The sequence below is a fragment of the Gymnoscopelus microlampas genome, assembly GCF_963454915.1.
Source record: "Gymnoscopelus microlampas genome assembly, chromosome: 19".
Taxonomy (NCBI): Eukaryota; Metazoa; Chordata; class Actinopteri; order Myctophiformes; family Myctophidae; genus Gymnoscopelus; species Gymnoscopelus microlampas.
Genome location: NC_139956.1, coordinates 28454311 through 28477751, shown reverse-complemented (window position 1 = coordinate 28477751; position 23441 = coordinate 28454311). Strand labels below are relative to the sequence as shown.

The 23441-nt window shown below is 41.5% G+C and overlaps 2 protein-coding genes across 3 annotated transcripts; both read right to left on the bottom strand.

The window, feature by feature from the left end:
- Nucleotides 1-1741: 1741 nt before the first annotated feature.
- vbp1 (von Hippel-Lindau binding protein 1) lies at nt 1742-7450 on the bottom strand. The gene is made up of 6 exons (XM_084042582.1): nt 7339-7450; nt 4067-4191; nt 3810-3876; nt 3504-3602; nt 3084-3222; nt 1742-2225 (listed from the first exon to the last, which is right to left on the bottom strand). Exons 1-6 carry the CDS (start codon nt 7420-7422, stop codon nt 2149-2151), a joined length of 591 nt encoding a protein of 196 aa, XP_083898708.1. The 5' UTR covers nt 7423-7450; the 3' UTR covers nt 1742-2148.
- Nucleotides 7451-16184: 8734 nt separating this feature from the next.
- LOC311034961 (E3 ubiquitin-protein ligase TRIM39-like) lies at nt 16185-23084 on the bottom strand. Of its 2 annotated transcripts, none has more exons than XM_084042999.1 (8): nt 22638-23084; nt 20219-20840; nt 19588-19683; nt 19027-19260; nt 18698-18845; nt 18336-18362; nt 17569-17744; nt 16185-16888 (listed from the first exon to the last, which is right to left on the bottom strand). In XM_084042999.1, the coding sequence occupies exons 2-8, from the start codon at nt 20834-20836 to the stop codon at nt 16511-16513; spliced, it is 1677 nt and encodes a 558-aa protein (XP_083899125.1). In that variant the 5' UTR covers nt 20837-20840; nt 22638-23084; the 3' UTR covers nt 16185-16510. The 2 variants fall into 2 exon arrangements, with proteins under 2 accessions (XP_083899125.1, XP_083899124.1); XM_084042998.1 differs by having other exon boundaries at nt 22632-23083.
- Between the last annotated feature and the right edge of the window lie 357 nt (nt 23085-23441).

The following is a 23441-nucleotide window of genomic DNA, read 5'->3' as shown; positions in this document are numbered from 1 at the left end:
TCACAAGTTCAATTTAGATGATGTTTATAGTCAAGTTACAGTTAAGCATAGGCTACAAACTAGATATAACTGAAGCTGTATGCTACTATATAACTTAGATTGTCTTTTTGTATTTTTACAAAGCGTGTAAGATTTTTTGTTTTTACCCACCCAGGGAGTATAACGTTTCAGTAATGCCTGGCCTACTCTTGATTAGTTCTTCATACACGGACCAGATAATTCACACCTCGAGACCACAAATTTCCACCAGTTGACCTCGGAACGTCTCTATTGGAGCGCAGGTAGTAGCTATGTCTCTCTGCTCAACAAAGGTTGAAATTATAACTAATCTCCGATTTAAAAACCTGGTGTGCATGCTTGTAAAGCCCCACTTTGCAACAACTCTTAATTCTTAAAGGGAATTTTATTTTATATTCATATTAATGTTGGGTATGGCCTGATCCTAATACCACTAGTTAAAGATATTAGGATTTTAAAGGCAATTAATTAATTAAAAGAAACAAAAGTTGTCCTGATAGGTCAAATGATTGTTTATACTCCCATAGACTGGCTCCAATCCACACAATACAGATACGTCATAGAACTGGCTACATGAAGGTTATAAAAAAATAGTTTTCATTTTAGTTTTATTAAAGTTTGTTTTGATTTTTTTTTTCTAATTCAGTTAGTTTTAATTCGTTTTTTAGAATTTGCTAGTTTTTATTTTTGAAAATGCTAACAGTTTGTTATATGTTTGTGTTAGGTTTTTTTTATACTTCGGGTTATTTATCAGGTGGAGGATTTAAAAGGTAAGTATTGTGTAATAAAAACGTAACAAAAGAGCATTTAAATATGTATTCAGTTACAGATGAACCACCAACCATCCACAAAGGAAAACTTAAGGCATTTTGTCTATAATTTCAGTTTGTTTTAGTTAGTTTTGTAAACACACAATACAGTTTCAATTTGTTATCGTTTTTTTTTTTTTATGTAGTTTTTATTTAGTTCGGTTAACGAAAACGTTTTTAAACTGTTAGTTTTCGTTATTTTGTTAGTTTTCGTTAACTATAATAACCTTGGTGCGAGGTCCACATGGAAATCATACGGTCATTAGAATTAGATCCTGTCTTGTTGTCTCACAGAAAATAAAACCCAGGAGCCAAACTGACGGCCAACTCAATGAATCACACAGACCACGTGACATGTTCCGATTTGTTTTTTCCCCCAAAGTTTCTGTGTTTTACTTCCTTCATAAGTTTCCAATGGGTACAATTTGAGCGACAAATAAATTACAGACAGACCAGTGGCAAAGAGGAGAGGCAGACCAGAGGAGAGAGGCCGAGATGTTAGAGGAAAGCAAAGACTGAAAGGACGGCGGTGCAGATTGAGAACAAGAACTACAGAAGTGCATGCTGACCTGTTTAAGCATCGGAATTTCACACGGGTCTAAAGAGAACTGTGATTCCTAAGCTCAGAACCAGCTGGAACAGTCAAGGATTATGAAGTCATGGGACTCGAACCCGTCGTTCTGATCTGCCTCTCCCGAGTGCGACGGAAAGAAAGCAACTGCTGGCGATAAGCAACCACACGTCACATTCCCCAAATTAAAACAATTTTCATGGAAAATAACAGGTCAGAAACAAGCACCAGAGTTAGAGTGGGGAAATTAAAAAGACAAAGTGAAGAGAAAGTAGACTCATACATAATCCTCCAAAAATAATATGCATATAGATAATAAACATAATACAAAAGAAAAACTGCCTTGTTGACTTAGTTTTTGTTAGATTTTTACTTGAAAAAATACCTTTAAAAAGTAACAAATCAACAGAACAGTAGTGGCTAGACGTTCTGAGCTTCAGATCTGACATCAACAGAAAAAGAACAACAACGAGAATCTGTATGAGGCGCGCTTGATTTTAGCCTACCTTACATAATGGCACTTGCACTTCTCAGCCCCAAACAAGGCCACTTGGCGACTAAACATCAAGCGCAACTCCACGAGTAGAAATGTTTTCAGAACATGCCTTCCACCTACGTAGCTCTGGTGTGAACGTAAACATGACGTTGTGGTGGGGTGGGGAGGTTTTATTTCTTTATTTCGCTAAGGGGAAGGATAGTTTGAAGAAGGGAGGGAGTGTGGATGCTATCCTATTATGATTATTATTATTATTAAGACTTGTCAGCTAATTTGAGGAGGCTGTCTTTGCTCCTTCTCTTTACGTCCCAGTTGTAGACACGTGCCATGTCTGAAGAGGACGGCTGGGTTAAGGTGCAATCATGCTAGAATGGAGTATTTACAAGATACTGTAGCATTAACTGTGGGAGTAGTAAAAACAATCAAAACCATCATCACAATACCATCACAATACCATTACAATTCATTCATAAGACTTTTTCTTTCATCAAATGAAAATCGTAAAAGTTCAACTAACATCAAGTAAACCGTTAACAGGAAAAGTTGAAAGAACTGATACATTCAACAAACTGCTGAGTCGTGGAAGTAAGGGGCTGTGTCCACAAAGGTGTTTTTTTCCCCAGCTGAAAACACAAAGCAGTCTTCTAAAAACGCTCAGCCAAACGACAAAAGTTTAAATTCTTTCTAACTCTCTGCGGGGGCGCCGATGGCCTAGTGGTTAAGGGCGCATACACGCTCTAATGCAGCCTGACAGCGAGTTGCGTGTTCGCGTCCCGAACACGACAACCTTTGCTGCATGTCACTCCCTGTCTCTCTCTCTCCCCGTTTCCTGTCACTCTTCACTGTACTATCGAATAAAGGCAGAAAAGCCCCCCCCAAAAATCTAGGAAAATATATATATATCTCTGCGACCAGATAAAAACGCCACATGTGCACAGCTCAGCACAGAATAGATACTCAGCGCTTCCTCATGCTGCAGCTGTTGCTCGCATTGAGACAACCTAAAACATACACTGGCCTCAGGGAAAACCCGCTTTGGTGGACACAGCCTCTAAAACAGGTGTGATTAACAATTAAAAGGACTAGAAGAACGGTAACACTCCTTCTGTTTGCCTATTCACAACCAGCCAAAGCCAAAGAAATTGTACATAAATGAAGACCCCCTGAAGTATTTACGTTGGAAGGATACTGACTTCGGTGGTGGTGAACTGGTCTCTCAGGAAGTCCAGGTCTTCCTCGAGTGATTCTAGATTACGAGACGCCGTGGATAAGTTCTTTTCTAGTAGAGCCTGTGCTTCGTCAATGTCGTATTCTAGCATGACATTGGCCTTCAGAGAGGGGAGGAAGAGGAGGAACGAGAGAAGACAAAGGTTGAAACGATAATGTTTCCTTTAGTTGTCCAGTGCTTAGCTGTGGCTACAACCTCCAAGACACCAAATTAAATCAAAACATTTTCACGTCATTTGGGCAGCAAAAAAGCTGCTTAAATACATTTTTCATGGGTTTAATTTTATACTCATCTCTCTGGTCTAAAGTGCATTTGAAAAGCCACCATGAAACCCTAGTATTTACAAACATGCTTTTGACCTGGGGGGTTTGATATACTTACACCTAGCCACAAGCAGACTTTGTCAGTGGGTGGGACAGAGGCCTTGCAATAAACATTCTCAGCCAATAGGAAGTGTGTGTTCATGGGTTCTGTGGTTTCCTGGTTAAAAGACGACAAAAAAAAGTCAAAATAACATAATAGCAGTTATAACAGGAATTAATAATATAACTTGTATTCCTCATTCCCTTATCTAGATGTGTAAGATATGGAAAATGATACTTTAAATCAAACATTTTCACCACAACTTTATTCATGGTCTGGGCAATTAGTAAAAAAAAAACACTCCAACCCACAATACTTGATTACCTTTTTCTTCTGCATGTGTAGTAGGATTTCTAGCGTCTGCTTGATCTGTGGGATCTGACTTTTCAACCTGGAGAGGAGAGTATGCGTTATATGTTTGCCAATGATGGAGTCTTCACAAGTCAGCCATGAAATAAGCTTAGTTGCAACTTAGTTGCGTTATTGAGCACAGAAAATAACCGATCTACAAGCTCACACAATGCGTTGCAGACACAAAATGCAAGCAAGTACAAATCAGGCATCACTATCAGGGTTGTTACCTGAGCTTCTTTTGGCCCAAGTTGAGTTCCATGTATTTGTATTTCTGGTACTGCTCATCCAGTTTCCTCAGGACTGCATCTGCTGTCTCATTACCTGGCTGCTTCATAAACGATTCCACATCCTCCTGAAAACACCAACAGAGGAGGAGGCAAGCCATGAGCTACAATAATGATACCAAGGTTTGGTCCATGACATCACACCCAAGCAGAAGTGCTTCAGCCTTATGGGGCTCTTGAACAGCAGTACCACACCGTTGTCTAATTATGGCATTGAAATCAATACCTTATTGCACGGCCCTGTAACCCAACAAACATTACTTGCCAACTTGAAAATGTCATTTTTGTCGAGTGATGCTTGGTGAAGCGGCCACATGACCTATATTACAGTACTAATAACTTTTCTCTGTGTAATGCATCTTGAATGTATTAGAAATGGCGTATTGTTCATGGCCTCCATCCAATCATCTCTCAGGGTGTTCGAGATGGAATCTACTGACTCAGTTTGGCTGTCACTTCTCCACTTGGAATCATTCATCATTAATTTAGCTCCGTCAGTCACTCATACACAGTTTTTATAATTTCATCTGTATTGTGGCTTAAACTTGGATGTGCATCGTGTTGCTCTGAATGCTGTGGTCTTTCAGCTTTGACTCTGGCCCTGCCATTGGCTGTGTGCATGTGTGGACACAAGAAACAAGATGGTACATGCAGTTCTCTCCTCGGTCAACAGCCTTTCTTTACGTTATTTCTTATTTTCAAATTCAGTGGAGGTTGATGATTATTCTTTTGGTTTGGCTGTATCACATTCTTCGGCGGGCGCACCAGACTACCGTAAACACACCCCACAGTTATGACATTGATGTACACAACAAACTATCTACTATTTGATACACATTCTACTGCAAGATGTGGACACTACAGCAATTACTTTCAATAGGATTCTTAGACACTGCAGGCCTGAGTCGAAGTTGCAATTTACAATACAACTTACAAGTATTTACCACCAGTGGTCCTGTCTTAACTGTCAAAACAAACTGTCTAGTTTGACAGTAGGCTGGGCAAGACCTGGGATGTTGGTTGTCTAGGAAGTTGACAACTGGAAATGATTGAATTTGGCGGAAGTACCGCCCAAGGAAATGACGTTGATGCTTTACAAATCTGTTAACATTCTCCATGAATGAAACGAGTGTTGTGATTGGTCAAAAAATATAATTTCCGGGGGAAACGGAAATCCTGTCCACTCAGGACTTCCTAGACACTCGCTGCTTTAGGTCGTGACCAGGCTCTTCTTTTCGCAGATGAGTGAGACTGGGACCGAGGTTATTTTGACAGCTAGTTCTCCTGACAGCCGTTTTCCTCAGGTAGAAAAATAATAACCATGACACTTGTATTATAAATTAACTTCTGTGACATTGACAATGAATAATAATGTAGTTGTCCCCCTTTGTAAACATTAATTGGCATTTTTCACGGGTATTACTAGCATTAACAACAATGTAGTGGTATTAGAAGAGAATAAGCTAGCCTCTGAATGACACTGGTTCTCATGGGGTCGGGGGACCCACCCGAGGGGCCCTTAAGGGGGTAACCACAGTTAAATGCTTGATAGTTGGTTACCAAATGTATCCTTACTGGTCTAGAACCAAATGGACCCTTTACAGGTCCGTTTCGAGTGTCAGGACCCTGTAAGGTCTATTTAGTACCATTCATACTCCATCTATTGTAAAACTAAACTATCATAGATGCATTTTATAGAGTCTGACTCTGACTTAAAAGTCAGACTCGATAAGGTACATCTATGATAGTCTTGATCCAAGGCTAGTGTCAGATTAAGATTTAGGATTTCACTGTGTAGATTGAGGTCCCAGACGCAGAAATAAAAATCCATCCGTCCGCGGACTAATGTACAATCAAACTAGGGGTCCTTGTGAAATTAAAAAGGTTGAGGTTCATTGCCCTAGGTCACTGTGATGATTAGCTAAATGCCAAGGATGGGTTGTTAAAACAGCTCTGGAGTGATAGAATTCCACAGGTCACCACTTTTGGTGCAGCTTGCCTCTGCCACTGCCAGCAAGCTGCATTCAAGCACAGATGTCCCTAAATGGACACGCACTAACGTTACATTACAGCAGTGGATCGCAAAGTGGGGTCCTGGGACCCCCAGGGGTCTTTGGGGGGGTTCCAGGGGGACCCCTGCCAAATGATTGATATGAAACCAAATGGACCATTGTGTGTCTGGTATTGCAACTCTGAGAGTGTACAAATGGAACCTTATGCGTCTGTCGGGTCCATTTGGTTCCATTTGTACACCCTCAGAGTTAAATTAACATGGGGTACAATGTATCTCTGGGTATCAGAGATACAAATGTTATCAAATGAGGGTCCGTAGAGAGCCTAATGCATGTCAAACTGGAGGGTCCTTGAAGTTAAGATGGCTGTGGCTGTAAAAACCTGGTCCCTGGCGTATTTTTTCAAATGGAGGTCCGCAGGCTAATATATATAAATGTAGGGGTCCTTAACATGAATAGGTTTGGAGAACCACTGCGTTAAAGCATTAACTAACTGTAATTGTTGGCTCGCTTGGGTAGCTAGCTGACAAGCTAGCCAGCAGCAAGCTAGCCCTGATACATGACTGTCATTCATGGAAGAACTGCACTTTCTCCCTTTTTGATCCGTACATCTACATAAACGTTCAGATTTCAAATATAAAGTGCTTACCCCATGGCCATGGATGATACAAATATGTACGGGCCCTCAGAAGTACCCGAATCTTCCGTAGTGTTCAATAAAAAGCATTTTAATCCGATCGGTGCCCATTTACTTCGTATCTTCTATATAATATTATAACAACGCGACCCTCTCGGTTGGGAGGTGTATTGCACTCTGATACATTATTTTATGACTATGAGAAAATGGCCACTGATCGGATTAAAATGCTTTTAATTGAACAATACGGAAGATACGGGTACTTCTAAGGGCCCGTACATAATTGTAACATCCGTGGCCATGAGGTAAGCCCTTTATATTTGGAATCTGAACGTTTATGTAGATGTACGGGCCAAAAAGGGAGAAAGTGCAAACACCAGGTTGAAGTTCATCCAAGACTCTGTTGACAGACGACCGTCGTGTGATCCACGGCTAGCAGCAAGCATGATGACACCCATGGCACCACAAAACAGCGAATGAACTCAAGTTATTCATGTATTCTCCACCATCTTCTACTCATCTTTGGCACCCGAGAAAGCACATAAGGTCACATATTATTTACGCACCACGAATATTGCCTCTGGGATTCCCAGGTGCTTCCTCTTTGTCGCCAGGACGGCATCATTGCTGTTCTCTGTGGTCGTCGCCATCTTGGAAAGAAAACTACTCCTTCCTTCCTTAACGTGAAGGAAGGCGGTGTGTTGGATCCCATGCTCCGGAGGGACGGGCGGCCGCGCCGTGATTGGCTAAATTGGTTGATATAGGCAAGGAACAGTTGGTCTATCGGCTAAAGTAGTGTGTAAAAACATTTTAATAACTTCTGAGTTTACATACAGAATGTGATATTGAGATATCTATTAAACTTTAATAGACATCTAAATATTTACATACTGTATGTAAACTTTAATAATGAAAGTATGAGAACTAGAGTTTCAAATACATCCTGGTCTTTCTTGTTTTCTATTTAACCAGGCCAAGTCTAAAGAACAAAATTCTTACTCCAGACTCCAGAGAGTAGCCTATAATAATAATAATAACTAGAGGTTGGGGCCGCTTTGCGGCCCTCACATCTAGGGCCGATCAGCTACATCACTTGCACCAGTGATTTTGATATGGCCATATGGAGATGCTCAGTAGGGTGGGGTCCTAGCGGCCATAAAAAAGATGCTGCGGCCAAAAAGAAGGAAAGCTGCTGTGGCTAAAATGTTAAAACGTAGTTTTATATTAACTGTACAATAATATGTAAGTACATTGAAGGCGGGGAAAGAAGCCTAGCCAGAGGGAGCACTGATCAATAGTCTGTGGCAAGTTTGGAGGCAAGTGGAATGATCGTGTGCTGACCAACCCCGGACGTACTTTTGGAGGTCATTTCAATTAGTAGTAGGGTCCGTACATAATTGTACAGGCCCTAAAATCAACATCATTTATTTTAAACATAAATGTTATCATTAGAATCTTAGTGTTTTGCCAACTATTTGGGGCCACTTGCAATACCCTCACAGCCCACCAGTGGCCCCAGAGGCTGATAATGGCTGGCCCATAGACCTTCCTACGTCATTAAGCCACGAGTGTGGCTCTTGTCTCTGCAGCTGTCTTGTGTATTTTCATGGTGTTGGAGTGAAAGCCAGTTTCCTATTAATTATTTAGCCCCAACTGGCGGTGTGTGATGTTTGTCTAGCCTGTTATAGCCACACAATGAATACGAATGGACCCAAATGGAAATGGTCCATTTGGTTCCATTCGTACCCTCTCAGAGTTACAGACCCGTAAGGGTCCATTTGGTTCCATTCGCACACTCTCAGAGTTACAGACCGGTATAGGGTCAATTTAGTTCCATTTGGTTCCATTTGCACACTCTCTGAGTTACTGACCGGTATAAGGTCAATTTAGTTCCATTTAGTACCCATTTAGTTCCATTTGGTTCCATTTGCACACTGCAGTCACAGAGCTGTAAGGGTCGCGAGTAAATATTCCCTTTTTATTCCTGCATTAAAACATTTTTGACACTGTGGTATCGTTTCAAACATGGCAACATGATATAACCACAATATTCCATCTAAATGGGTAAACATTGGAAGGTCTAATATTGTGCTAGGTGATTTTGAGTTTTGCAGTTAACAGTGTTTGGAGTCGGAAACAGTGTCTGTCCCATCTGGGGGGAGGCGATCATCAATTTACATTCCCAAGCACTCCAAAAGTTCTTGGCCATTGTTTAAGTTTCGAAGCCCAGGTGAGTGGGGGTCTGGGCAGGAAGAGATTTGAAGTCTGATTAAATCAGTCACACCCTGAGGATCCTGGTCTTTGTTCTGCAACAGCAGAACCCAGCTTTAGGTGTGAACTCAAAACAAATCACAGAGCCAAGTTCTTTTGTTAATCAGGAGGTTGATTTCAGTACCATTGTTTTTATGCAAGGGTGGTGGTCAAAGTGAAACATCTGTTACTCGGTCTCTAAGATAGGGGGCAGAGATGAAGTTAGGTAAGGTCATGCAGACTGCAGATTGAATTTACACTGTATTATTCTGATTTCTTGGTAAAAGCTTATTTTGTATTAAGTAGCACAGTGTGAAAACATATGAGAGGAATAAAGTGGATAACTCTGACCTGTGCTGTAAACCAAGAGAAATGTCATTAAGGAAAAGATTCAGTCTGGAGTAAATGTTGCTTGTATTGACACATTGTATTCCTAACTGTTGTTTGCAACCATAAAGTGTGTGGATTCATTCTAAAGCTTGAGAAATGTTGAACAAGAATTACTATACCAGACTTTGTGTAAGAGTAAAGTTTGATAATTAGAAATAAGACAGATTGTTACACTGTAATAACTGCTAAATGTGTGAGGTAGGCGGGGACTCGGCCCGACAACAACTGTGTTAGAATGCATGTATGTGTGTGATTGGTGAACAGGGGTTGGGGGGCTGGGCTTAAACCACCTAGCCCCTCCTTGTTGTAGAAGGTGAGCTTTGTATAAATAATGGGCTTTGTATGTGACTGGGGGGCTGCTGATCGGAACTCACATGGCAGACGTCCAGTCAGGCTGAAATAAACGATGCTTGACCTGAAACTTGGACCCATGGACTTCTTCCTGCTTTAAGCTGCCTTTTCTAGGAAACTGTTATTAATAGCCCGCTCATGGGATCGAAAATATACTTCATATATGGCGTATGTCGGCAGTCGTCTTAATATTCTTTCCTTCTTTTATGGAGGACGGGGTATGCGAGAAGAACCTGATTTTTTGTGGTTTTATTTTTGATTTTAAGGGCGATGGGCTGGTTTTCTGGAGAAGGGGTTTTTTTGGGGGGAGAACCCGGGGCCTAAGGTAAGTGTTTTGTAACACAGGAACGCTTCTGAAGCCGTTAAAGGCCGGGGGCTGGTGATGTTCTGATCGTACTTATTATAACGGTGTAATGCCCCTCCGTGTTCTTGACTCATTTAGTGGGTCTGGGAGCGGGGATGGGTTTATTGTATTTGTTTTTGGCTGCGATTTGAACATTTTTTCGACATTCAAGATCATTTAATTATGGCTAAACAAACCTATTATTTGATTTTGGAAAAGTAAAAGTGCAAGGAATCTTACAATGGTACAATTAGAAGTAAAAGTGCAAGGAATCTTACAATGGAACAATTAGAAGTAAAAGTGCAAGGAATCTTACAATGGAACAATTAGAAGTGAAAGTGCAAGGAATCTTATAATGGAACAATTAGAAGAAAAAGTACAAGGGATCTTACAATAAAACAATTACCGCTATAACGTTTGGAGAAGTATGAGACAAGGAATCTTAAGGTAAAACAATTACCACTATATCGTTTGGAAAAGTTTGAAACTTACATGTAATAATACAAACCTCATGTAGACTGGGCCCAGGGTCCGATTATACACTGGAAGTACGTGTACAAGTACTTTTCAGATATCGGCGCGCGATGGACTCCGAGTGCCATTAGCCCGACAGAAATCCTGGGTTCAGTTTAAAGTGTATAAGAGTAAGCCTTGTAGATATCTTGGGAACAATGTAAAATAATTTGAAATATAAAAAATACTTTAGGCGTAAATCTAAGAATCAGTTGATTAAAGTCATTGAGTGCTATAGCAGCAAAGGGTTTTGTTCATAGGACGAAGTATTTTGTAGTGTTCTACCGTGTAGGGAGAAAAGAGATACATTTAGGTACAAGGCATTGTTTATTTTGTGATCGCATGGGAGTTTTTTTTTTGGGGTTGACTTTTTTATGTGTTACGTTCGTAATGCGAATTTCTTTGTGACCGTTTTGCAAGCGGCTGCTTCCAGGTTTATGGATGGACTTAATTATGTAGGCTTTTCGGTCTGCTTGGAGATGAAAACGTCTTTGTGGGGTCATGGCTTTTCGGCTGTGTAATGGGATCTTAATTATCACATTCGTGGTAAGGTTACTTGGGAGTTACTCCTGATCTTTTAATGTTGGTCTTGTGAAGGTATGTGTTGAGTCTTTGTTGTAGGGGCGAGTATGTGTGTTGGAGGCAATGAGGAGATTTTGATGACTGGAGGCTCGAGCGCTGGACGCAAGGAGCGTGTGGTTATTCTTATTCTGTGTGTGTGTATGTTGTTGGTGGTACAGTACGTGCGTGTGCGTGTGTGTGTATGTCTGTGAGTGTGTGTGTTGGAGGTGAGGTGACTTTGTGGCTTTTCAGCTGCGTACCACTTTCGTGGTGATGCTATTTTTTTCTTGGACTGGACAATGAAGATGTGAGTGTGATTCTGTGTCTGTGTTTGTCTCTTGCGTGAATCTTTGACGTTGTATGACTGGTCTTTTGTGTGTGTGTGTGCGCATATGTGTTGGCGAGCGGCGCATTTTGCGTCTTGTGGAGGAAGTTTTATTTTTATTTTTTGTTGGACTGGATGTTGAGAGTTTTTTGGTGCTTGGAGTAGCTTGGATCCGGTGTTGTTTTTGAGATAGATTGGTGGATTTCATTTTTGTACAACATATCTTTTGCAAAGAGTGTTGTAGAGGGGTGAGATGAAATGATTGTTTCAATATTGAACTGATATAACGATTTAGTCTAAATGATAGCGAAAATAATCTTTGAACTGTTAAAGTAATCTACAAGAGAGGACAGTAAAAAGTGTATTTAGAAAAAAGGAAAAATTGGAATGTTACAGTAAAGAAATAATAAGAGCAAAGGTTAAATTTGATCAACAATAGATTTGTAGATGTTTGTGTGAAGATATTTAAATATTGAGAGCTAAGGTTTTATTATATAGGATTGATTCGATTTGATTTGTGCTTCATTTATGAGGCTTAATTATTTAACTGGTCTAATATGTTGTTATGAGTGTGTTGTCCTTTTGTGTCAAATCAGGGCTGTTTTCGGAGAGACTGCAGCCAGGGGAATGCATGCCTTTGGAAGATCCTGTTATCTGGCCAGAAACAGGGTTGCTTGTGTTCTTTCCGAAAGCACCAAGGTTTGAACACGGAGTGGAAAAGCATAACATGGTCACATTAGGATCTGTTGGTGTTACTTTAAATATTGAGGGACATGTGATATAGCTGGCATGTGTGCTTCGACTAAAAAGATACACTTTATTTAATTGACTCAGCCGTGAATAAGTACATAGACAGTGTTGATTTAAAATTATGATTTGGATATAATTGAAGGTTAAAATGTAGGAACTAGTAAGTAGAAGTTTCACTGGCTTTCTGATTGCAGGGGTTTGGGGGTTCATTCCAAAAAACACCTGAACTATACTGTAACAGGGAGATATTTGTGATTCTTATTTTGCTAAAGTGAATTAGATTGTAGTTTATTAAATAGGAGATCTTAGGACAGAGTCATTGTTGGCCTTCTGATGGCCAAGAGATGAAGGAGGTACACTTTTTCGTTCAGGTTTTTAAAAGGACATAGACCTTTCTCTTTGGTGCTAAAATGTAAACTGTAAATTTGCCTTAAATTGAGTGACAGCTTATAAACAGTTCCCGGTCTGGATCACTATTCTTTTTCATATCACGAATCGACTAATATAATAGAGTTTCGATAGTGGACTTAAATACTTAATTCAGTGGTTCAGTACTGGTGCTAAAAATAGGCTGAAATTCGTTTATCTAGAGGTGACAGAACAATATACAAAATCCAAGCATTTAATAGGAGATGTCTGTGCTTTGAAATTACCATATTTTTGTTTGTTTGTTTTGTTAGGAACCAGGGAAAGAAAGAGAATTTGACCGCAGTTTCAAGGTAAGTGTTGGTTGATGTGAGTTACCAGGGGTGGACAGTCTTTTTCTGGTGCAGACCTAAGTAATTAGTATAGTTTTGGCAGAACCTTGAGGGTCACAAATAGGTGGCTGGAGGGGAGTTTATCCTCATGCTCGAGACGCCATGATAGGAATAAGGTAGACAGATTAGATAGAAATTGACAGATAGTTAGGGGGGTCTTCGTTCCATTTGTTTAAACGGCTTTGCACCCTGGTGGCAAAACATCACCAACACTGATCTGTATTTAAGTAAAATAGATTTATTAGGCTTTAAGGAGAGTACACATTTTGAAAATATTGAGAGTAAAAGTTCTGTTATTACTAAATTTAGGACCAAGAGGGGATGTTTGTACAGAGAGTACTGTAGTATAAATTTTGAATTAGTGTTCTGAAAAACATACAAAGGAGGGAAAAATTGAAAAAGTTTGATTGTAATGAAAAATTGAGATAGAGTAATTTATGTAGGAATCAATAGGCTAAGACCTAGTTAAAATGTATTATCTGTTTGGAAACATGTTTGGTTTATTAGGAAAAGTCTAGGGAAAGTTTTTGCCGAGTATTTTCCTGTCAGGAATGGAGTTGGAGAAGCTGGAGGAACTTGGAGACACAGATGGCTGATAATCCAGAGGGGATCATGGCTGAGTGGATGGTGTCCAGGGCTGCAAGATGGAGTCGGTGGGATGTCAAATGGAGCCAAAGTCAAAGAAATCGATACACCAGGAAAGCTGTGCTGGTCCGAGGCCCTTCAACCTGAAGTCATCTCAACCCTAGTGTCACGGCATCAGCGGAGAAAGGAGCATCGATCGCCAGGCCGTCGGTCTAATCATCAGCATTGGCTCATCTAACGCATCGCTACAGGACAGCAGGAGAACAGACAGGTCCCGGATGACAGCAGATTTCAAGGAAACTAGGAGCAGCTCAACCAACCAGGAGCCGGTGTGAATCTTCAACCAGATGGCTGCTAACTACTCTTCGAACTACAACACTACAGGACGGCAGAAGGAGACGTCAAGCGGACGGCTAGATGGTCCCAGAGATCCAGATCTGCAGGCCTTGGAGATTCAACCAAGTTGCTGTGTCCAGGTGAAAGTCGTATGCTCTCTCACAGAGAGTTAATCCCTGGAAGCCCGTGTATGTTTGATATGCCTTTTCATCGATGCCACTATAGAGAGGCCGCACAAGTTGCCAACTACTACGCCACCTCCCCATATCAATTCCGTACCACACTTTCCTCTGACTCATGCCCCATCAGGTGTCATTGGAAAATGACACTACACCCCCACCCTTCATCATTTCCACAAAACCCCATTCTTTCCCCTGTCTCAAGCTGTGAACAGTTTCTGATTCAATGAACTGAGGAATCGGTGTGCAAAACATGGACATTCAAAGAAGAAGAATCCCGCAACTGCGTTTTGTTAGCTCAGGCGAAAAAAGAAAAACAGAAAATCATTTCTGCGCGCGTGGACACTGAAGGACACTTTTTGTTACAGGATGCTATACGATGTGTTTTGATCAGTAACCAAATGACGATTGTTTTACAGGTCCAGTGGCATACATAGGCAGGTTGTTAAGTGTTGATTCTTCTTAGGTTGGACAGATGGCTGGAGGAGACTTTAACCCGGAGTTGTATTATTTCACAGGTTTGAAAGTTCCTTTGTGGGAGACGTTGTGAAGTCTCCCAAGAGGGGAATGTGGTATCGTTTCAAACATGGCAACATGATATAACCACAATATTCCATCTAAATGGGTAAACATTGGAAGGTCTAATATTGTGCTAGGTGATTTTGAGTTTTGCAGTTAACAGTGTTTGGAGTCGGAAACAGTGTCTGTCCCATCTGGGGGGAGGCGATCATCAATTTACATTCCCAAGCACTCCAAAAGTTCTTGGCCATTGTTTAAGTTTCGAAGCCCAGGTGAGTGGGGGTCTGGGCAGGAAGAGATTTGAAGTCTGATTAAATCAGTCACACCCTGAGGATCCTGGTCTTTGTTCTGCAACAGCAGAACCCAGCTTTAGGTGTGAACTCAAAACAAATCACAGAGCCAAGTTCTTTTGTTAATCAGGAGGTTGATTTCAGTACCATTGTTTTTATGCAAGGGTGGTGGTCAAAGTGAAACATCTGTTACTCGGTCTCTAAGATAGGGGGCAGAGATGAAGTTAGGTAAGGTCATGCAGACTGCAGATTGAATTTACACTGTATTATTCTGATTTCTTGGTAAAAGCTTATTTTGTATTAAGTAGCACAGTGTGAAAACATATGAGAGGAATAAAGTGGATAACTCTGACCTGTGCTGTAAACCAAGAGAAATGTCATTAAGGAAAAGATTCAGTCTGGAGTAAATGTTGCTTGTATTGACACATTGTATTCCTAACTGTTGTTTGCAACCATAAAGTGTGTGGATTCATTCTAAAGCTTGAGAAATGTTGAACAAGAATTACTATACCAGACTTTGTGTAAGAGTAAAGTTTGATAATTAGAAATAAGACAGATTGTTACACTGTAATAACTGCTAAATGTGTGAGGTAGGCGGGGACTCGGCCCGACAACAACTGTGTTAGAATGCATGTATGTGTGTGATTGGTGAACAGGGGTTGGGGGGCTGGGCTTAAACCACCTAGCCCCTCCTTGTTGTAGAAGGTGAGCTTTGTATAAATAATGGGCTTTGTATGTGACTGGGGGGCTGCTGATCGGAACTCACATGGCAGACGTCCAGTCAGGCTGAAATAAACGATGCTTGACCTGAAACTTGGACCCATGGACTTCTTCCTGCTTTAAGCTGCCTTTTCTAGGAAACTGTTATTAATAGCCCGCTCATGGGATCGAAAATATACTTCAACACCATCTGTAATTCATATATATATAAATCCTGTAAGAATATATTTTTTCACCAAACTTCTTTCTAAATTAATGTGTTAATAAATAATAATTTGAAATGTTTTGGTAGGACATGACTTGTCCCAATTCTCAAGGATGGGTGATCATACTTAATGAAAAATATAAAAACACGTAAGTAGATATTGAGGAGGTATTTAGATGCCACAAGGTCTGTTTCACTGCCCTCTAATATTGTTGACGTTGAGTTGTGGGTTAGGTTAAGGTTAACTAAGGATCCAAACTAGAGAGAAGGTCTAGAAAATCCACTGTATATTCAAAGTTCAGTTTTTTGGGGTGTAATTGAAAAAGGAAAAAAAAAATGATGTCATGAAACCTTTAATGCAAAATCAAGGCACCATAACAATAGAATAAATCATTCACACAATATTTCACACAGGTCATTTTCCATTCAGGTCATTGCTGTATTTAAGTCTGAAAACGTAAACCAACTACAGAAGTAAAATGTAGAAATTAGCCAATCCCACGCCTCGCCACTAGTGCAAAATGGTACACAAATGGTCTCGGCTAACGTTCTACTTTGGTCACCTAAACCCACAAGACACAGATACAGGAAATCAATCGAAGTTGGCCAGTCTTGGTTTCCCCATCCGTCTTTGAATACAATAAGGCCACAATGTGCCAATCTCTAACTCGACATCTCTTGATTGACAGCAGTGATGACCAATGGGGCGGTGTTCCTCCCCTCATCGCTGACACTCGGGCTGAGGAACGGGAAGAGCCTCTCAGTGAAATGATACCCGACGAAGGAGTACATGTGGGACTTGTCCTCCACGTTAAAGAAGGACACCATCCCTTCCTCGTAGTCCACAAACACTCCGACCGACTGCGGCTTCTCCCGAAGGTGGAGGAGGACAGAGGGGGACTCCAGGGCCCGGTACTCGTCCGCGCCCCTGAGCCTCACCGTCCAATAACCATTCTCCGGGGTTGATGTGATCATGCCCTTCCTATTGATGGACTCTCTGACCACGCCTACATCCCAGAATGTCTTTGCTCCAACATGGACCTGATGGAAGATCCAAGAGAAAACATGAATGTGAACTGTGATCTATAAGTTGATACAACACTGAAGATACAGTAGAGTTGGTATTGTTGAAGGCTCAGAGCAGGGCTGATGAATGGAGACGTTGAGTGAAAGTGAACCACGGCTATTATGTCTAAGCAGGCCTTCACAGCGCCCCGCCATCAGAGCCACTGTAGTTGTGGAGTTTGGAGACTAAAGTGCAATAAATACTCCTTTTGACGGTGGAAAATCTTTGAGTTTGGACAGGTCTTCCGAACTCGAATTGACATCAATTTGTGGTTATATCACCTCCCTTTCCGAGGACAAGTACGGACTTCGGAAGGAGTATGTATTGCGCTTTAGGTCTGAGAGCTAAGAAGGACTTTTAAACATAATCACATTAAACCCATGGTGCCTCTATTTTGGGCAAATTAGACTATTTTCCCTTTTTTTTTATTGCGAGCTTGTAGATCTACTGCTGATGGAGTGTTAGCCCCACCAAACAAAATATGAAGGTAAAATGAGACCCATCCAGGCTGACTGTGAACTGCTTCTGTGCCACCTTGTTGTTCGGACAGTCTAACAAATAACTTGGAGCAAGGCTCACCTCAAGTCTCACCTCACCTTGGCCACTGCTTCCTATTATTTACATAGATTCAAGTATCAAAGAAATATACACTGACCTGGAAGTAGAACCTCCCAGCCAGGAAGCCCCTCTTTCCCAGAATGCAGAGCACAGGGTCAAAGCGCTGGGGGTTGTCGGGCAGGACGTGCATCAGGTCACCTCGGCCCACCTGCTTTCCATCGGCCGACAGGACAATGTTGGGGTGGGCTGTGTCTGGGTCCAACACCACATCAACTGTTGGGAGGAATGCATCGGGTGAGTGCATTGGTAACCGGTCCGGAACACTCGCCCCCAAAACACACTCGCCCCCATTTTTTCCGCGGACCGCTCGCCCCCAGCGGTTCTTGTATTAGGGTGAATTAAGCATTTACTAATGCTTAACTAATGCTTTATAGTGTATAGTTATTATAAAGTGCTACCATACCGGGTGGCGACCGTTCCTTTACCGGGGGCGAGCGTGTTTTGGTATTCGTTCTTGTATTCAGTGCATGGGATGAATGAGTGAATAAAGAAATGCATGGAACAAATTAATGAATGAATAACTGCTTCAACAAACTATGTTTGGGTCTAATGCCACCATCAATTAGGGATGATGTTAGGAGGAATGAACAGATAGATTATTTAATTAACTTCCCTCAATCAATGAATTGGCGTAGTGAATAGAATGGAAGTGACTTAATGTAATGAGTGAATTTGCAAACAAACAAATGAATGAATGAAAGATTGACTTCATAAATCAATTAATCAAGTAGTGAGAACAAAACATACCACAAAAAGACACATTTGATTAAAAAAAAAGATGATGCTTTTAGAATTAAGTCATACTTGCATATTTCTGCATCCTCTTCAACTCTGCCATAAAAACAAACAAACAAACAAAAAATGATCCCTCAGTTTCAGCGACCATGAAAAAAGCATTAAGTATTCAATGCAATAGTGTTATAGAATGCAATAGAAAAATGATTCAAAATACAGTGCATCTACAGAGCTTTTAAGAAGGTGTATACTAAAACCATCGTAAAAAAGAAGATGATTGTGAAATAACTAGAGAAATAAGCTTTTGCAACAGAGTTGTTGTAAGTGCTACATCTAGTGGCTGAATGTTGACTATAGCACCTTTAATGTGGCTTGTCATGGACTACCCTTTGAGCGGCACACAGAACCACATGACAGTTCACCGTCCTCACCTTGGTCCTTCAACCTGTCCAACTCATTCCTCAGTGTGTCGTCCAGCTTGGAGACCGCTCTCCTCACAGTTCCCACACAGAGGTCTGAGTTGACACCAGTCTCAGACCATTCTCTGGTGAGAGGAAGGGAGCTGAGGAATGGGAACCTCTGCAACAGAGCAAAAAACAGCATGATGCATGTTGTCATTATAGGGACACTGTACACATAGGAACAAAGTTTACAAGCTTGAAGCTTGGATAAAGACAGTAGATTCAATGCATTTAAATTAGTCCTCCTTAGATCTAAGGTTGTATTAAACTGAAAGAGGTGTGGACATATCTTTTCATACCTGCAGCAGGTGGAGGTGGTCCTCTGTGTGTTCCAGCTGCTCCAATTCGCCGCTCCTCCTCTGGAGCTCAGTGATCTCCTCCTCCAGCTCTCGGAGGAGTCCCTCTGCCCTCCTCTCTGCCCCTTTCTGCTTCTCCTCCATCTCCTCGTTTGCTTGAGCCTGGTTCCCCTCCATGGAGCTCATCAGAGACGCAAAGACACGGTCGCTGTCCACCTTCTCTGTCTTTGCACTTACCTTATTAAGATGAACAAAATCATGTATTGATGTGTTCATATTTTATGCTCTGTTAATTAATTGAATAGGACTACAATGGAGTCCCCTTTTTTGTGTTATACTTTTAGCCCAAGTGTTACTGTACTTCCGTGCTGCTTACAACTTTGACTAAAAAAGTACTCAATCAATCAACCAACCAACCAATCAATCAATCAATCAATCAATCAATCAATCAATCAATCAATCAATCAATCAGTCAATCAGTCAATCAGTCAATCAATCAATCAATCAATCAATCAATCAATCAATCAATCAATCAATCAATCAAAGGTTTGGATCAGAACTCACTCTGCTCTGCTCCAAACATTGTTTAACCTCCTCTGCTTTCTTCAGCCTGTCCTGGATCAGCTGCTCAAACTCAGCTTCCTTCTCCTTCATCTGGACCTAAACCACACACACACACACACACACACACACACACACACACACACACACACACACACACACACACACACACACACACACACACACACACACACACACACACACACACACACACACACACACACACACACACACACACACATCATCATCATCATCATCATCATCATCATAATCCATCAAAATCATTGGATATCTCTTCAAATAACATCCAAAACAGTGGGTGGAACAGTGAGTCATCTGGTTCAGTGTGTTAAGATGTTAGCTCCATGTTCCCAAGATTGCTGGTTCAAATCCCGCTTTTACTTATGAGGTTAAGCATAGTTCTTTATGAGGTTAGGCATAGTTTTTTGAGAGGGTTAGGATTAGCAGTTAGGCCTTCAGGATAAATGTTTTTCTCTGGGACACCACATTGCCGAGGCTGGGAATCGAACCTTGGACCTTCTGTTTCTCAGACGGCCTCTCTGCCGACTCAGTTAAATCTAGCAGGTCAGAACACAGGGTCACACGTGGAGCAAATCAGGGGTTATAGTCATACCTTTATTTCCCCGCTCTCCTCCTCTATGGTGACAGTGTGGTGGGTATTGTGCTCCGTCTCCATGCAGAAGCGACACACACACGTCCTGTCGTCCCTGCAGAACATCTCCAGGAGCCTGGAGTGCTTCTTGCAGATCCTGTCCTCCAGGTCGTCCACCGGGTCGATCAGCTTGTGGCGCGCCAGGGCGGCGACCCGCCGGTGGGGCTCCAGGTGGTCGTGGCAGTACGACGTCAGACACACCAGACACGACTTCAGGGCCTTGAGCTGTGCCACGGTCCCCGCTAAGCAGACGTCGCACGCCACCTCGCCCGGCGCGACCGTGGGCAGCGGCGCAGATAACGGCGGAGCCACGGCCGCCACAGAGCTGACGACGGACATCGTTCCGAACATGTCTACGAGCTCTTTAAAGGCTGTGTTGACACTGATGTCTGGCCTGGAAAGGAACGCTTTCTGACACGTGGGGCACCGGCACACGCCATATATGCCGTCCCAGGCACCTCGGAGGCAGGCCTCGCAGAAGTTGTGTCCGCAGGGCGTGGTGACCGGGTCGGTGAACACCTTCAGGCAGATGGAACACTGGAACTGCTTCTCACACAGCAGGCTATCTCGGCAGGCCATTTTTCTGGAAGGCAAAAGAACATAAAAGGGAAGCGTTGATTGAGTTGATAGAGGAAGTGTAGAGGATACAGAAATGTCACTGATAATACTACAGTATACACGCAAACACCCAAACAAACAACAGTGTGTATGGTGACGGTTATTATATAATGTTATTAGGTAGTTAGTACATACTCACTTTTGACCTTTAAAACATTGCATTAGATTATATTATTGCCTCATATATATTCATATCTAACTCAGTTCATATCTAAGCTCACAATGCGTCGCGATGCGACGCATTGTGAGCTTGTAGATTGTTTTTATGAATTTTATACATTTGAAAACTTTGTGAAATGGGACATTCTGCATAATGAGTACTTTCTACTTTTGGTACTTTAAGTACATTTTGATACCAATACTTTTCTACTTTTATTCAAGTATATTTTGAATTCCGGACTTTTACTTTGCAGTATTGATACTTTTATTTAAGTAAAACAAAATGGAGTACTTTTTTCCACCACTGAATGAATGAATGAGAGGGAGAGAGGCCTGGGTGTGTTTAGCACCGCCTGCCTGCAGTCACTTTTCAGGACTCACATGATTCCTAGACTGTGTTGTCTTCTCCCAGGTAACAACCACTGGGTGCTCGGTCGGTACGGCTGTAGTACACACCTTTGTTTCCCTTACCAAATGCACACAGGCACACCCTCTCTTTCCACTGAATCACATAAGCAATGAGCTCATTACAATGATCTTGTGTACACCAGGGTATTATATTTCTGCTAATGATTATGCATTATTGTGGTCACAAGTCTAGTTCTCTGTATTCCTAGGGGTAAAGTGCAATAGGCCTGTCCACTCACTCCACTGAAACACATAAGTAATTCTAACAGGTCCTCCGCTGTGTTATCTATTATAAACTGTGGATTTGTAAAGGTTACTACACATGCAGTGGGCCTATTCATCAGCCGTGATTAAAAAGAATGGGTTTCCATAGAAAATACACACACACCTTCGCCCATTACAGCCTCATCCTAGAAATGTAAAGCCCTTAATGTCAACACTGTGTATTGGATGAAATATGAGTTACCGTACAAGTGTTATATAAATCTCACAACAGATATCGTAAAGGCCCAAAATCCAAAATAGTGCACCGGTTGACTTTTTTACTGTTCTAAATTCATTACAGTAACACTTGTTTATACAAGTTAATGGTATTCATGTTCGTGCTGAAACGTGCTGGTATAAACAAACAAACAGGTCTTCCTAATGCTACAAGTGTAGATGATTCCTCCATGCACATTGTTAGCAGGTGAAGTTATGCCAGATCATCCGTTTTACATAATAGCATTGTGGAAAAGAACACTTCATTTAATAATGTGGTAATGCCCCTGATGATTTAAAGTGCAATGATGATTTCTCATCAACATCAACATGTACTGTACCAAGAGCAAGTCAATACGATGTGATACCTAGAGTTAAGAGGTTTGGTAAGATTCCTTTAACACAGGTAGCCTATTTGTCTTTCCTGCATCTCCTGGCTAAACATACTAAAAAGGCTTAATTTGTGTTTAATATGTGGTCTATGTTATACTGTCTTGCCACTTGAAAAAAATGAAAATGATTATCCAGATGTAAATTATAATCCAAATATAAATTCAGACCAATAAGGATTCCCAAAAACATTTAATAAATGAGTGTTTTATTATAGCCTACCTTATGTGTTAGCCTTGGTTCAAATGTATATAGCCTATTGTATATTCATATACATTATTTACATATAAATAATAAAATCAATGATTTACAAACTTACACATACTATTTTTTGGTGATGCTAGTTCTCCTGTGAATGCTGTAGCTGGTTGCTGGCAGGTCTTTCCACACTGAAACACTGCGCAGGTGACTCCACCACGGTGTGAAGAATGATGAATGAATGTTCATTTAGTGTGGTTGTAAAGACAGGAACATGAACGTCAACAGTTACTTAACGCTGGGCACGCTATACGCCTCCCACTCATCAACAAGCACATCATGGTGCCTGTCTGTCTCCACGTCTGTCTATCTCTCTGACCATCTGTCTGTTGTCCTCTCCACTGGCTCAGTATGACTAATATAATGACTGATATCACTGTCTATTTCTCTCTCGGTCTACAGTACACCTTCCTACAGTGGAAACAGTTACCGCAAGGCCTGTTATTAGTTTGCATATACCGTATTATCATACACATAATGCTGTGTGCGATATCGCTTTCTCACACTAAACGCTTGTGAGAGAGAGAGAGTGTGTGTGTGTGTGTGTGTGTGTGTGTGTGTGTGTGTGTGTGTGTGTGTGTGTGTGTGTGTGTGTGTGTGTGTGTGTGTGTGTGTGTGTGTGTGTGTGTGTGTATGTGTGTGTTCTTGTGTTCGTGTGTGTAGCTACGGTCATGTGTAAATAGCATTACCACAAGATAATGTGTGTTTTGCGTGATGGGTGTGACTGAGATACAGTTCAAAGTTTAACATTTTCCATTTGTGACACACCTGAATAGCCTGCAAACCACCTGACCTCAAGAATGTTGCCACTCTGCATCACACACACACACACACACACACACACACACACACACACACACACACACACACA

Excerpts from the sequence above, each read along its gene's own strand:
- vbp1 (XM_084042582.1), bottom strand. The coding sequence starts at position 7,422 with ATGGCGACGACCACAGAGAACAGCAATGATGCCGTCCTGGCGACAAAG. Across the intron at positions 4,192-7,338 it reads TCCCAGAGGCAATATTCGTG|GAGGATGTGGAATCGTTTAT; the intron begins GTGCGTAAATAA and ends TGGTGTTTTCAG. Across the intron at positions 3,603-3,809 it reads TACACATGCAGAAGAAAAAG|GAAACCACAGAACCCATGAA; the intron begins GTAATCAAGTAT and ends TCTTTTAACCAG.
- LOC311034961 (XM_084042999.1), bottom strand. The coding sequence starts at position 20,836 with ATGGCCTGCCGAGATAGCCTGCTGTGTGAGAAGCAGTTCCAGTGTTCC. Across the intron at positions 19,684-20,218 it reads AGGAGAGCGGGGAAATAAAG|GTCCAGATGAAGGAGAAGGA; the intron begins GTATGACTATAA and ends TGTGTGGTTTAG. Across the intron at positions 18,846-19,026 it reads ACCACCTCCACCTGCTGCAG|AGGTTCCCATTCCTCAGCTC; the intron begins GTATGAAAAGAT and ends GCTCTGTTGCAG.